The 16,553-nt window shown below is 38.5% G+C and overlaps 1 protein-coding gene across 2 annotated transcripts in view; it reads left to right on the forward strand.

Annotated features, from left to right (window-relative positions):
• Positions 1-1,538: 1,538 nt before the first annotated feature.
• Positions 1,539-16,553, forward strand: part of TMOD3 (tropomodulin 3) — a gene marked incomplete at both ends in the record, with an annotated part of 39,047 nt that continues 24,032 nt past the window's right edge. Inside the window, 2 exons of one of the 2 annotated variants that reach the window (XM_084240437.1) lie at positions 1,539-1,664; positions 6,239-6,414. In XM_084240437.1, coding sequence (XP_084096563.1) covers positions 1,539-1,664; positions 6,239-6,414 — 302 coding nt within the window. The remainder of the gene's footprint in view (positions 1,665-6,238; positions 6,415-16,553) is intronic. The other variant, XM_084240438.1, reaches the window with a different exon arrangement.

Here is a 16,553-nt window from a genome sequence, read left to right on the forward strand (position 1 = left end):
TGAACTCGATGAGGTGCCAGCAGAGTAGGTGTAAGCCAGACCTGTCTTGAGCAGTTACTCAAATTGCTGGCAACTTAACCTCTGCATAAGCACAGTTCTGTTAATTTGCTTGTTATTGGACCCAGGTGGTTGCCCATCAGGCCACTAGCTGACAGACCCCCGTGGTGAACTTACCTTTCTTCTTAGGAGATGAAAACATATCAAAGGATCCATAAAATGTTTGAGGAGGAAAATATATTAGTTGAAATATTAAGTAGGAAAAACTTGAGGGAAGGGGATATTAAAAGAAATATACCCAAAGAAAATATATCCAGACTTTGAAGTACTGGTCGTTCTGCAGCCAAGGAAAATTGAGCTGAATCACTGAGTGTAAGGATTGTGCTCTATGGACATAAGAACATTTTATGAGGCAACTGTTCCACATATATGGCAAGCATTTAAAGAAATGCTTTATTTTTATTTCACACTCTTTGTGGAACTTACTTTAAGTCTCCTTTCCTATGTGTAGAATAAATCCTGCTGTATCTAGAAAGATGGTGCTGATTGAGTCACCTCCTAGCTGTTGGGGAGAATTCCACACAGTGAGGAGTGGTGATGGTTCTTTCCTATGATCATACCCAGTAGTGGTGCCATGTCCCCACAGAATTCTGATTATTTTACTAAAACATTTTCAGAATGCTATATTTTTTTCTTTAAAAAGAGAACCTTTTCCAAAATATTAATTTCCAGGGCCTCCCTGGTGGCGCAGAGGGTTGAGTGCAGCTTTGTGAAGCTGTCCTCAGCCTCTTCAGCGAGGGTTCAATTCCTGGCCCACCAGGGAGATTCCCACATGGTGTGGCAGACCTCTCCTGTTGCGCCCGCCTGCCTGTTTTGCTCCCGCTCTGTCTCTGGTGAATCCTCTCACTCTCCCCCACCTCTGGCCTATACCCCAGCTATTGTATAAATAAAAAAAAAATAAGCAAATAGATCTTTAAAATAAAAAAAACCAAAATATTAATTTCCAGTGGTGTGCAGCCATTCATCCCACAGGAAATGTAGGAATTTTTATACTGTCCTATGTTATTCCTAAGTCAGGAAATAATGTTTCCCTAAACAATGTACAGTAGAACAAATGTGCCTTAAACATATAGTGCTTAAGGAAAGTACTCTGGTAACAGAAATTAGAAAGTCATTTAGGGAAGAATTTTGTTATGGCACATATTATAAATTCTTTCCCACTAAAATTCAATTATCAGCAATTAAAATTTCTATCAGGTAGCTGTTTTAAAGGATTTGAATCTTACTCCTCTTAATCAACCAAAGATAAAAGGTGGAGGCCCTATTGAATGATCCATAAACAAAGTAGTGTGATATATGATCAACGAATATATGACCCAAGAAATTAGATTTTTATTTAACCTAATAATATATCTAAGCAGGGGGGATGACTCGTCATTTTAAATGTTCATGTTTCTTTCTCTTCATAGCTTTAAGAAAACATAGAAATCTTCTGACTGAGCTGAATCGCAAAACTTCAGTGACTCCCAGGACTGCACATCATGGCGCTACCATTCCGGAAGGACTTAGAAAAGTACAAGGACCTTGATGAAGATGAGCTCCTGGAGAATCTGTCAGAAATAGAACTGAAACAACTGGAAACTGTGCTGGATGATCTTGACCCTGAGGTTGGTGCTAGCTAATCAAAAATAACTTTTCAGACCCTTCGAAACTAAGTAGCTGCCTTTGAGCAGTTAGCTTTTTCATGAAGTGTTCCTGGCATACCCATCCCCTTCTCTTTTATCTAAGTGCAATTTTTGCTTTCTTCAGTTCTGCCTCCATATCTTCTTTTTTAAAAAAAAATTTTTAAAAGATTTATTTATTTATACAAGAACCCCGGGGTACAGGCCAGATGTGCGGGAGAGTGAGAGGATTCACCAGAGACAGAGCGGGGAACAGAACAGGCAGACTGATGAAATACACTGCTGAAGGGAGCAGCGGGCGAGATAGGAGAGGTCTGCCCCACCATGTGGGTATCTCCCTGGCCGGCCGGGATCGAAGCTGCACTGCAGAGGCTGCGGACAGCTTCACAGTGCGGTACTGAGCTGCCTGTGCCACCAGGGAGGCCCTCTGCCTCCATATCTTTACATACTTTTATTTCTGTTCTTTTTTTTAAAAATCTGCCTTTAAACTTTTTTTGTGTGTTTTTTCATCTTATTTTGTTTTTGTTGTTAGTTGACGTGACTATTCTAAACTGTGTTCTCTAACATTTTTATATTCAAACATTTGAAATTTTCTCTCCTGAAATCTATTTTCTTTGGCCAGGGAGACATGTTTTTGGTAAAATGCAGCAGATGATTAATTAGCTCTTTGATATATCCCAACTTCTACCTCTTTCAGAACTTCAAAATCAGGATGACACTAGTGTACAGTGTCTCTAGATGGTTAAATCTGATTATTACCATTCTGAAAGATGCTGACCAAATTGAATAAGTTTCTAGTCCTTGGTATGATAGATCTAAGTAGGCTTTCAACAGTACTGCAGCCCACTGTGGAGCAGACCTGAACATATATATTGTGTATATATTTATCTGGCATGCTATCCAAAATGATGAAATAATGCTGACAATATGAGTGTAATTTTCTCCTGGTGGAGTATTGTTATATAAATATAAATGTATATGTTTTAATTTGAAAAATGGATGCTGTTTCATATAAATTATACAAACGAATAATTTGACCCTTCTTGAATTGCTATTCCCTGGTATGTATTAAGCGGGAGGGTGAGAGGCAGGGAGGGGAGAACCCAAAGATTATGTAAGGCTCCTTAACCTGAAGACCGCATGCTAGTCTTCTTTTCTTGATCACATTTTTATTTATGCTAAGACATTGATTTATGGTGTCTTTTAAGGATTAAAGTGCAGCTTGTTTTCTAAAATTGTTCTTGTTAACTACCACACATTTATATCCTGATGGAGTATTTTTATTGAAAATTACACTCATATTCTCACCATTACTTCGTCATTTTGGATAGTATGCCTGTTCCATAGATCAAATTCCTTAATCAGATTTGTCATAGGAAATTTGAGGGTTAACTTAGGATAACATTGTTTTGGTCATATCACATCAATTTCCTTTCAATCTGTTGCCTGTAGAACTAGGCAAAATATGAGTTCATGTAGTCCAGGGCTTCTCAACCTTGGCACTGTGAACATTTTCGGTTGGAAAATTCTTTGCTTTTATAGTGCCCTCTGCATTGTAGGTTGTTTAGCAACATCCCTGGCCTCCATTAACTACATGTCAAAAACCCTGTTTAAAATATACCCGGGATTTTGTCTTATTGGGTATGGTAAAATGACATGTAGAGACAACTCCCTTGCCAGAAGAGTTTTTATTACATATAGTTCCCAGTAGCAGTAGGCATACCAAGATATACAAGGGAAGTACTTGGCTTGGGTAGGCAATAGAAGGAGTAAGGAATAAGCATAGTGCCCAGAACCTTTATTGTGATTTTCCAGGGCAGAACCAGTCAGGCAGGGTATTCAAATTTGTACAAGTTTGGGCTTGAGTAGTTTGAATAATTTCAGTGGGCTTTGGGCCACAGAGTGGTCTTTAGCTGTCTAATTCCTGGCCCTAGGCAGGGGAAATATTGACATGACATACAAAAGAGAAAGGAGGTGGCTGGGGGACTTCTGGGTTGTTGAGTTATGTATGGAAGCCACACTGGAGGTGGGAGGAGTAATTTCCTATCCCCAGATTGGGAGGGGCAGTCTTTTTAGGTTTAGCAAGTCCCCCAAGATGTCACAGCATCATAAAATACAGAAAATAAAAATCATGATTATACTGCTTTCCCCTGTGGTGACAACCAAAAACATCTTTGGGCATTGTCAGAAATCCCCTGGGAGACAAAAACACCCTGACTGAGAAATACTAATTTAATGCTTGCCCTCTGTTGTACAGATGGAAAATAAAAGTTAGGTGCCTTGCCTCAGTTATTGCAATTAGAGAATGAACTGAGACTGGATCCTTCATTGTCTAATTGATCCCTGTGGTCTTTCTGTTAAACTGTAGTTGTCCCCAGTTAATGCATGCCCCCTGCCATAGGTCTAGAAGTTGATGATTTATATTTACAAATTGCGAATCAATAACCTGTTGTATGGGGAAATGAGTTCTAACCTTGGGATGTATTCCAACTTCCCCAGCCTCAGATACTGTTACTAGTTAAGACTAAATGAACAGTGATGTTTATTGGGTGTATGTTTTAGAAAGAGTATCAGTAAAGAACCAGACAAGAAAAGAGGACAAGGGAGAAGCAGCTAATTCAACCAGAGAAATACCACTGTAACTCACAAAGTCTCAGAAGGTAGGTAAAGAAGAGCAGATGAAGGCTGTTTATGTTGCCTTACTGCATTTCGGAGGGCCATTTTACTTTCTATATGCTATATCAGTATATTTATTAACTAACTTACTGCATTTTCTCCAAGCATCTATTTCCAAAAAAGATGGCCAGCCTAGGCAAAAGCTATTTTTCCATTTTGCAGGCTGGGAACATAGAGTTACAACAGAGTTCCACTGAAGGGAGAAATGTGCTTTTTAGTGACAGTCATTTTTTTTTTTTTAAAGATTTATTTATCTATGCATACAAGCTGGGGGACAGGCCGAGACATGGGGGGTGAGCAGAACAGGCAGAGTGACTGAAATACACTGCTGAGGGAGCAGCGGGTGAGACAGGAGAGAGCTGCTGCGCCATGTGGGTTTCTCTCTGGCCTGCTGGGGATTGAACTCTTGTTGCAGAGGCTGCTGATTGCTTCCTAGTATGGTGCTTAACCCCTTGGCCACCAGGGAGGCACAGTAACAGTCATTTTAATGAGATTTTTATCTGTTTAAGTAATTATGATCTGTTAATTTAGTTGATTAAGGTATTCCTCTGTTGAAACTTCGTTCATAAGTTTATAGCCTCCAAACCCAGTTAACTGTCATTCATTCATGGTCAGTGGCTATACTATGAAACTAGAATTCCTACTAACATCGTTTAAAACCTGGATATTTGACATGGGTTTGAGTAGGAGAAAATAGTGTAGCTCTATCACTGTCGTTATGAAATAGCAACACATACATGTAAGCCTAATGATGGTGAAGGAAACTAACTTTTATTAATTTTCTTTAATGAGCATTTTTCCTTAAAGTCTTCTCAAATCTTTATTCAGTAAATATTTGGGAACAACCTTTAGATCTGAGGCACTGTGCTAGGTTTAGGGATATAAAAGTGAGCAAAACAAATGTGGTCTTTGCCTTTCTGATGCAGGATGGTAGAAATGTGGGGCAGTAGACATCAATTAAATAGTCCTGCCACAAGAGCATAGGAAAAACTTCCTTGGGGGAAATGAGCTGCAGGCTGAGAAATGAGTAGCAACAAAGGATGGACAGAACCTTGCAGGGAAGGCCTATGGCCACTGTGAGGAAAGGGAAGGGAAGTGATGGTGTGACTAGCATGGAGATGAGACTAGGATAACACATTGGGAGGGCAGGGGGGAGTGAGAAGTGAGGAAGTGATCCATGGTCCAGGAACAACAGCTGGAAAACTAATGTACAACAGAATTACAGGCAAGTTTGCATCTTAGTGTGGGCCATAGTAATGGTGTGGGAGATGGGGAACAGTAAACTGACGGAATTTTTTAGCAGTGAGAGTGCTTTTTGCAAGTCCATTCTAGTGCTGATGTGTGCACATATACATACACATAGAAGGTGAACATTTCACATTGTATTTAAACATAAACAGGTAAACACTGATTTCCTCATATCCTGCTGTATGGTATGCATGTTTTTTTTTATCATGAGAAAGTCTACAGTGAAATGGTAGTCGTTATGATAGACTATGATGTATTTAGTCTTTCACATTTTTTGTAATAGATTTTCTGTATACCTATATGCTGAGCAATTATTAAACATTAAGAAACATGATTTTTTAATTACTAACCCAGAACATTTTAAAAAGAAAAGGGTGTTCATGCTAGTTTAATACTTTCTGAAAGGAGGCACTGTATACGCCTATTTTTTTAAAATAATAATGTAAGTCAGTTGTGCCTAATTAAAAAAAAAAAACAACTTGGGAACTCTTTTACATTGCTACCTTAACATTCTGGAACAAAGTAGTTAATGCCTACTTCACACTCTAATTTAGAATTCTTACATGGTTAATCTATGGATGCATATAGCTTTAGTATTCTGGGTGAGTATAATGGCTGATTCATTTTCTTTGTAGAATGCCCTACTGCCTGCAGGATTCCGGCAGAAGAACCAGACATCAAAGTCTGCTACAGGGCCATTTGACAGAGAACACCTCCTTTCATATCTGGAGAAAGAAGCACTGGAGCATAAGGACAGGGAAGACTATGTGCCCTACACTGGAGAAAAAAAAGGTAAACAGAATATGAAAACATTATTTGATAGCTTTAATTTTTCTTTTTTCTTTTATAAGATTTATTTATTTATGCATGGAAGAGCTGGGTTGTAGGCCAGAGGTACAGGGCATGAGAGGATTCACCAGAGACAGAGTGGGGAGCAGTACAGGTGGGTTTACTGAAATACACTGTTGAGGGGAGCGGCAAGTGAGACAGGAGGACCTGCGCCAAGTGGGTTAGCTTCCTGGCCGTGGATCTAACTCAGGCCATAGTGGTGATAGGATGATAGCCCTGAGATTTAACCCCTACACCACCAGGGATGCCCTGATTCTTTTTTTTATATATAGGTCTGGAGAAAATAATGTTTTCAGAGGTGCATGATTGCTAGCCTTAAAGATATACTTTTGACTTAAAAATTTGTTAGGTAATTTGGGAATTTCTTGTACATTTTTCATCAACTTGACCAATAAGTTCCTGCTTAATATTTTGTTAGTATTTACACAGCAATTTTATATAACATTCTTTAATCCTCTACTGTAGTAATTGCCAAAAATATGCTGAGATAAAAATTTTAATTCACTAGTGTATTTCAGATAGAGCACTGCTCTATATTGACTCCTATCTTTAAGGTGGAATGCTATAAAATCATCAAGGCTCCCGCCTCCCTGGTGGTACAGTGGGTTGAGCGCGGTGTTGTGAAGCTGTTCACAGCTTCTGGTGAAGCTGTCCGCAGCCTCTACGGCGTGGGTTCGATTCCCGGCCTGCCAGGGAGAAACCCACATGGCGTGGCAGATCTCTCCTGTCTCTCCTGCTGCTCCCCTCAGCAGTGTGTTTCAGTCCTTCTGCCTGTTCTGCTGCCTGCTCTGTCTCTGGTGAATTCTCTCACCCTCCCGCACCTTTGGCTGGTACCCCGGTGCTTGTATAAATAAATAAATCTTTGAAAAAATAAACTGTCTTCCTATCTTTAAAAAAAAAATCATGAAGGCTCTATTTTCAGACACTGTTTTTAAAGGCTATCTTCTAGCCTTCTTTAATAATTCATAGTTATAGTTGCCAATGCTTCATAATCATTACTTTCAGAAACTTTTCCTAGTCCAAGTCCCTCCCATAGCAGACCACATGTATCTTTAGCGGCAACTGAATACAGCATAGGACGTAAATGATCTGTATATAATAGCACTTAACATGAAGTTAAATTTCTCCGCTTTCAATACAGATAGGCCAGAGAAGTCAAATTCTACTTGCACAGTTAGGATATTTGTGTATGGAAGAAATACTGAGGAATGGTAGTGGAAGTAATAGAACTGAAGGACTCTTCCAGGCACTTTGTTTACATCTAAATCCGTAATGCTCCGGGCAAGGAGAATGGTAAGAATGTAGTGCTTTTCTTAGTGAGGCTTAAGCTTTTTATTTGGGAAGGAAGCACTTCTCAAGAATATTGGCCACAGCTGTATCACTGCTCCTTAGCTGCAAGGAAAGCTGAAAAGTTTATTTCAATGTTCCATTGTCTATAGTAGAGGAAGACTGGTGAATGATTTTTGAGTAGATAGTCTTCAAGGTCTGCATCGAGCCTTTTCAAAATTATCTTTTTTTAAAAAGATTTATTTGTTTATGCATACAAGAACTGGGCTACAGGCCAGAGGTGTGGGGGTGGTGGGGAACAGAACAGGCAGAGCAACTGAAATATACTGCTGAGGGGAACAGCAGGCCAATCAGGAGAGGTCTGCTGCACCATGTGGATTGCTCCCTGGCCGGAGATTGAATTCGTGCTACAGAGGCTGAGAATAGCTTCATGGGTTGAGTCTTAACCCCTTGAGCCATCACGGAGGCCCACTTTTCAAAATTATCTATGAGCTCTAACCCCTCTACTTTTCTGTGGTCTCCTTCACCTTATCTCTAGTTGAGTCCCTACCATAGCTACTTGTGTTAGGGTTCTCGAGAGAAGCAGAACCAAAAGCATGTGCGTACATGTGTAACATCTGTCTGCCTACCTACCTACATACCTACCTATCTACAGGTTGGGACTAATTGATTTTAAGGAATTGATTCATTCATTTTTGAGACTTAGGGAGTCCAAAATATACAGAGTAGGTCAGCAAGTTCAGTTCAAGTCCAAAGAAGGTAGTCTGCTGACAGAATTCCTTCTTGCTCATGGAGTCTTTGTACTATTAAGGCTTTAAGCTGATTGGATGGAGTTTATGACATTATGACTTTATTTAAAGTCCGTTGATTTAAATGCTAATCTCAAAAGAAAAAAAAATAAGGTCTTCACAGAAGCATCCAGATAATATTTGACCAATGTCTGGGTACTATGGCACAACCAAATTGGCACATAAAATTAATCGGCACATTATTGTAAGAGATAGCATGTTCCTCAGGTGTTTGGAGCCAGAAAAAGAATGAAAACCAATGCAGTATTTTGAAGTATGGGGAATCATAAAAGTAGAAAGGCAAAAGCATCTGTTCCTTTGTGTCATGCAGGAGACTGTTGATTGTATTTTAATCCGTACAACCATACCTATAACACTGTTTATAGTTTCAATCTGGTTTATATAGAAGACCATAATTTTATAAGAATAAATATAGGTTGATCACCTTTTACTATTATACATGTTTTATGTGGATGCTGGATTACAATTAGGAAGAAGAATGGTGTTAGAAACAGTGGGAGAGATTAAGAGAAAAGAGATGGCAGAAAAAAAGGTGGACTTTGAGGACAAGAAGGGAAAAAAAAGAGATGAGATGGCGCTGCATTTGTCCTGAACTGACCCAGGAAGCCCTCTAGCATGCTGCTGTTCCCTAATCCCCAGTTACCTAGGAGAAAATCTTGGAGGATTAGAGGAGGTGAGAAAGAAGGTAGAGGAGAGTGGAAAATAAAAGATCATAGGGAGAAATCATAGCAGTGAGGAATAAGGTTGACAATAGCGAAGAAATGCTTATCGATATTCAACTGTAGTTTAAAGTACAGATTTGTTTCCTTTTTAACCTTTTAAAATTTCATCTTGTTTCTTAGGTTTCAGATTGATATAAAATAAATGGATGTAAATTAAAAAGCAAATGATTTTGCTTTCACAATTAGTGGTTATCTATTTATAATGCATCCCGTGTTTTCACTGCTTCTTTTAGTTATGTCTGTTTGTTAAATAATTATTTTTGCAAGCTATGCTATAATGATTACAACCTTGGCATTTGTTAACATAGTCAACCTTTTGAAGTATTGCATCTTACTAAAAATGTACAAATCAGATGGATCCAGGTCAACGAATTCTATGGGGAGCACACCCATGTAATCTCCACGCTTATCAAGACTTTGTCAGCAACTCAGAAAGTCACTTTCTGCCTCCTCCCACTCACTTTTCCCTTCTTCCTAAAGGTTACCAGCATCATAACTTCTAAAGGAATCATACAGTCTGGGTGTCTGCCTACTTCCTACATTTTTTTTTTGTGAGGACAAAATTTGTTAATGGATAAAGTGAAATCACTGTAAAATTCCTTTATAGTATCATTATGAAGGTCATATGGGTGTTATTATCAAACGAGATTGCCAGTCTCAGTCATACTCGGAAGTGAGGTTTTTGAGTGTCAGCAGTTCATCTGATGGAAACAAATACTACCACACTGCACTTGATGGAGTTCAGCATTTTAAGTCATTATAGTGCCGCAGACCTGAAGAAGTACAAATTTAGCTTCAACAATTCGGGAACTTTGGTTGTATAGCTCTACTTTGAAGTATGACTAAAAGCCAAATAGTCTTCTCATATCTACCCTAGGCTCTCATCCTTAAATCAGTTAGCCTTGGGTATCAGTAGTCACAAATATGCCTTCCTTTCTTTGGGTCTCATCTCTGAGATCTTGATCACATTTGCAGGATAATTCATGTGTATCTTATTAGCAATCCCCTCTCAAGCTCTGAAAATCCAGAGCCTGGTGTTTTTTTCCTCAGATATCTCTCCAAGTGACTCTTTAGTCTGAACATCTGGGTTATGTCCCAGATTTGTTACAGAGATAGATTTTCAGTTTGAGGATGGCTTTCCAGATAGTAGAAAGTCTCCTAGTTCTGAAAGAGTTTACAAGCCAACCTTTGTTGTTGTTTTTTTTTTAAGATTTATTTATGCATACAAGAACTGGGGTACAGGCCAGAGGTGTGGGGGTTGAGAGGATTCACCAGAAACAGAGTGGGGAACAGAACAAGCAGATGTACTGAAATACACTGCTGAGGGGAGCAGCGGGAGAGTCAGGAGAGGTCTGCTGCGCCATGTGGGTAGCTCCCTGGCCAGGATCAAACTCTTGCTGCAGAGGCTGCGGATAGCTTCATGGTTGCGTCTTAACCCCTTGTGCCACCAGGGAGGCCCATCAAGCCTACCTTTGTTTAAAAACAAAAACATTTTATTTTGGGCCTCCCCCGTGTCACAGCGGTTGAGCGCTGGGTTGTGAAGCTGCCCACAGCCTCTGCAGCGCCCGTTCGATCCCCGGCTGCTCCCCTGCCACCGGAGGAGGGTCCCACATGGCGCGCAGACCTCTGCTGCCGCCCGCTGCTCCCCTCAGCAGTGTGCTTCGGTCCTTCTGCTTGCTCTGCTCCCCACTCTGACTCTGGTGAATTCTTTCACCCTCCCACGCTTCTGACTGTACCCAGTGGTTGTATAAATAAATAAATCAATCTTTTTTTAAAAAAAAATTTTATTTTGTTGGTGTAATTGGACTACTTAGAATTCACAAAATGTGCCATAGGTCTCCAAAAAAATCATTTTTCCTATTAACATGACCGGTCTCAGAGTTCAGTACCTGATGGCATATTAGCTTTCTGTGCCAGGGAGTGTTACAATGACATCACTTAGTTCCTTGAGCTCCCTCTAAATTATGTGCCAAAATTACATAGTAATCTCTCATTTTAAATTACTTTTAAAAAATCAATCAGATGACTACTCATTTTTTTTTTAAGCAAAAAATTGGGAAAAAATAATAGGATCAGGTACTTGAATCCCTAAAGTCAATTATGTTCTCACATTCTGAAACTAATTAAATGATGATTAATTGTACTTGTTATCTTTCATTTAAGCACTCATGCTCTTTTTTGGAGCTAAAATTACACAGAACTGGTATATGAAGAGAATGCCCATAAAATGGAAAATTGGTATTTCAGGATTTTTTAAAGAGGCATGTATTTATTTATTTGTTTGTTTGTTTATTTATACATGCACTGGGTATAGTCAGAAGCGCGGGAGGGTGAGAGAATTCACCAGAGCCAGAGCAGGGAGCAGAGCAGGCAGAAGGACCAAAGCACACTGCTGAGGGGAGCAGCGGGCAGCGGGGAGGTCTGCGCGCCATGTGGGACCCTCCTCCGGTGGCCAGGGAGCAGCCGGGGATCGAACTGGCGCTGCAGAGGCTGCGGGCAGCTTCGCAAGCCAGCGCTCAACCACTGTGCCACCGGGGAAGCCCTCATCTCAAAATGTTTTTAACTAACCAAACAAGCTATAAGAAAGACCCTTGAAAGTTACTATATAGAGCTAAATTAGTAATTTTATTTTGTGATTTGTGAAGCATTTGTTTATAACTGTACATTTTATAAAATTGAAAGCATATGTCAACAGTTGAGAAGGAGGAATTCTAATTAAGTGAAGATCAAGGCATTATGTCTTTGGTGCCTTTTGGGGAACATGTTGTCCTACACTAGTAAATGTTCTGCTTTTAATAATGCAGTTTTATAACAGCAAAAAGAAGGTATTAAGGCAGCTAGTAAGACACAGCTAACAAACGACATATTGAGAACTATTTTAAAGTGCATTATTTCAGTAGAATGCACAATATCTGTCAAATTCATCTAAATCTAACCAACTCTTAGTAGAAATGGTATCGAGTAATCTAGGCACAGATTAAAGAAAATGTCTTTTCTATGATTCTATTATGTTCAAAATGTCGAGAAACTAAATGTTTAAGAAAATGAAGACAGTAACATAATTCCAGGATTTAAAAATATATCTTTTGAAGATAAACTTTTACCTAAAGATATAAAAATGCTGAGAAGTTTTTTACAAAACTCTTTCTCTTTGAAATTCTGGAAAACTGAGGCATTGGCCAAGACAAGGGAGATGAAGGAGGATACTCTTCCATCTTTACTCATTATTGAGAAACACTTACTTAAAGTATTAGTTCCCCAGAGTAAAAGCTCTCTTATGGTGTCTTGTTCATTATTTAATACATATAAACTCACAAAGCATTTGTTTAATGAATAAGCATTTATTGGATATATTGCAGTATTGAGCAGGTGTCATGTGTGTTGATGGTGAAAGCAAAAATACCTTTCTTGGATCTGCCTTTCATTCTTCAGTTTGGTTAGAGGTTTGTGTTCTTCCTGTCAAAAGGTATGTCCCAAAGCTCATTGCTGATTATAGCAGGCTAGTTATCTTAAATCTTTTCTGGAACTAGATAGCTTATAAATTAACCACAAAATTAGCTAGGGCCTTTCACCCTTATAGAAATGAAGTAACTAAGAGTTGTCTCTGTTTCTTGTTGTACTTTTTATATATATTCAACAAGGTTGGGAACTATAGCTAGGATAATTTTCAAAATTTGTAGTGGCTGTACTTTGATATCAGAGCAGAAGAAATGAAAATTAGTGGAAAAATTTCAGGCAAAACACTTAACATGGTTCACAATATATCTTGTGATTTTATGACAATAACAAGGATCTTGGCAAGAGATTTCTTTTTTTACCCTCTTGGCACAAACATGCGTTTGGATAAATGCCATGCATTTAACTTACTATTATATGAATTCTTATCTTGTTTTTTTGGTATTTCCTTAGCTGCCGTTTGTAGTTGTAGCAACATTATTGAACTTATTTCAACATTCTTAGCAACCAAAAATCATAACCCTGTTTTTGTTTTGTTTCATCTAGGAGTGGGGGATGTGGCGTTTCATACTTGTCTGAGAGATTTTTTCTAATTTAGTCATTGCCCAGTTTCATATTTTGTATAGTATAAAGAATTATAATTTCAGTTAAAAAATCATCCAGGATAACATCCTAATCTTTTCATAGCTATACTTATGCAGATGAGTGCTTACCTGATTATCAGTCTGAGTGGGAGAAAGTAAAAATTACCTAGGGAGCGTTTTCAAAAATATCCATGCCGGGCCTCCCCCGTGGTGCAGCGGTTGAGCGCTGGGTTGCGAAGCTGCCCGCGGCCTCTGCGGCGCCGGTTCGATCCCCGGTTGCCCCCCGGCCACCGGAGGAGGGTCCCACATGGCGCGCAGACCTCTCCTGCCGCCCGCTGCTCCCCTCAGCAGTGTACTTCAGTCCTTCTGCCTGTTCTGCTCCCCGCTCTGGCTCTGGTGAATTCTCTCACCCTCCCGCGCTTCTGACTGTACCCAGTGCATGTATAAACAAAAATCAAACAAATAAAATAAATAAAAAAACATGCCTCTATTAAAAAAAAAAAGTTTTATAAAAAAAAAAAATATCCATGCCTAGTCAATCTTTGTTTATTGAGTTTAAGAAGCACTGCTATGTAGGTACTTGGTTTTCAGTACTCTTCCTGGGTTGTTAAGTTTGTTTTGGAAAACTCTATCTCACTGTATATCTGTCTCTCACACACACATGCAAGAAATTCCAGGGCAAATAAGAATAAGGAATGCATGCCTATTAAATGTACTGTGTACCCATTCCTTTATATTTATATAAATATATTTATATTCCTGTATATTATTTTATTGAATGAGATTGGGATCCTGTAAAGAAATAGTCCATGATAAAAAGAAAAACAATTCAGAATCAAGATGTTCATAATGAAGCTATGAAGAGTATGTTCGTTAATAAGCAGTTTTGGATAAAAGTAATATCAAATTGGCTGTATTTTTTCCCTACTCTCTGCAAAAACAAGTCCCCCCCCACACACACACACAATACTTCTACAGTGAATAAAAGCCTAACATTTCCCTCATCCTGTGAGACAAGGGTACAAACCAAGCTAAACTTTATGAGAGACATCCACAGTATTTGTAGTATCTTATAGTCATTAAGATATTTAACACTAATATAGACTAGCTTAGTGCAAATGTCTAGAAAGGCATGTTCTGTCATATGGAATCAACTCAGCGGTGTGCTAATCATGTATTTCTCAGAAAACAGCTGATTTTGACTAAGAAGCACAAATATACTGTCTGATTCAATGTGTTTCAGTTTTTTTTTCTTTTTGTATTTTAGGGACTAAATATAAATTTAATGAGGCAAACTAATGTGTCAACCCCTTAGTGTTTATTTTAAAATACCTTTATTAAGATGCAATCCAAATAATAAAATTTGCCTATTTAAAGTAACAATTCAGTGTTTTTAGTATTTTGCAGTTTTGCAAGTATCACCAGAGTCTTCAGATTAGAACATTTTCATCACCCAAAAAGAAACCCTACTCCCATTAGCAGTCAGTTTCCATGCCTCACTCTGTTCCCCAGTGGTAGGAAATACTAATCTACTTTCTGTCTCTAAATTGTATGTTTTGGGCATTTCATATAAATCAAATAATAATAATAATACATTTATGATTGACTTTGTTCACTTAGCATAATGTTTTGGAGTTTTGTCCATGTTATAGCATATATCATTCTAGATTTTTTAAAAAAATATTTATTTATGCATACAAGAGCTAGGGTACAGGCCAGAGATGTGGGAGGTGAGAGGATTCACCACAGACAGAGTGGGGAGCAGAACAGGCAGATTAACTGAAGTACACTGCTGAGGGGAGCAGTGGGCGAGTCAAGAGAGGTCTGTTGCACCATGTGGGTTGCTCCCTGGCCAGCCGGGGATCGAACTCCTGCTGCAGAGGCTGCAGATTGCTTAATAGTGCAGTGCTTAACCCCTTGTGCCACCAGGGAGGCCCCATTCTAGATTGTTCAATTCTATGAAGGTCAATATAGAATGTAGAATTTTTATGACTGAACAGTATTTCATTGTATGGGTACATACCGTGTTTGGTTTATCTGTTCATCAGTTGATGGGCATTTGGATTATTTCCATTTTTTTTAGCTATTGTGAATAATGCTGTGAATATTTGTGTGTAGGTTGTTGTGTTGCACATGGTTTCATTTCTTTGGTTTATATACCTAGGAGTAGAATTGCTGGCCAAATGGTAACTATATTTAACAATTTGAGGAATTGCCAAATCTGTTTTCCAAAGTGTTACCATTTTATATTCCCAGTTTCTCTGTATCATAACATTTGTTGTCTGCGTTTTTGATTAGAGCCATCTTAGTAGTGTGATATAATAATACATTATGATTTTGATTTGCAGTTTTCTCATGACATGATGCTGAGCCTTTTTCATGTGCTATGAGACATCTATGTATCATGTATCTTATTTAGAGAAATGTCTCTTCAAGTCCTTTGCCCGCTTTTAAATTTTATTTTTTAAAATGGTTTGCATCAATCAAAACAGTTTAAAATGGTTTGCATCAATCAAAACAATCAAAACAGTTTTTTTTGTTTCCTTTTTTTGGTATTTAGATTTTTGCGGGGGTTTTGCTTTGTGTATATGTTACTTTATTTTTTGGGGGGATCACATTTTTGCTCCTCCATGTGTATACCTATTTCATTCACCCACCACCAAACTGCCTTAGTTGATTTACTATTGATACCTTTCCTTATGTAGTCTGGGCATGAGACTGTATCATACAGGTTATATAGATACATTATTTGAAAAAATTTTTCTCCCATTCTCTGTTATCTTTTCATTTTCTTGATGGTATCACTGGCCCTACAAAGTTTAAATTTTTATATAGTCCAATTTATGTATTTTTTGTTGCTTGTGCTTTTGGTGTCATTTCTAAATCACTATTGGCTAACTCCAAAATCACGGAGATTTAACACTTAAGGGTATTAGTGTTAGTGCTTACATTTAGGTCGGTAATCCATTTTGAATTAATATTTATATAAGATATGAAGAAGGGGTATAACTTCATTCTTTTGCTGGTAGTTATCCAGTTGTCCCAGAACTATTTGTTGAAAAGACAATTTTTTCTCCGTTGATACCCTTGCAGAAATTCACTTTACGTGAAAATCAAAATCAACAAAAAACTATGAGCCAGAGACACTCTATGGGGGGTAGGGGGCCGGAGGGGAGGGATTGGGGTCAAAATAAGGGGGTTGCATTTGTATGGGGAATATAAAAATAAAATTTATTATTAAAA

The sequence above is a fragment of the Talpa europaea genome, assembly GCF_964194135.1.
Source record: "Talpa europaea genome assembly, chromosome: 8".
Classification (NCBI taxonomy): domain Eukaryota; kingdom Metazoa; phylum Chordata; class Mammalia; order Eulipotyphla; family Talpidae; genus Talpa; species Talpa europaea.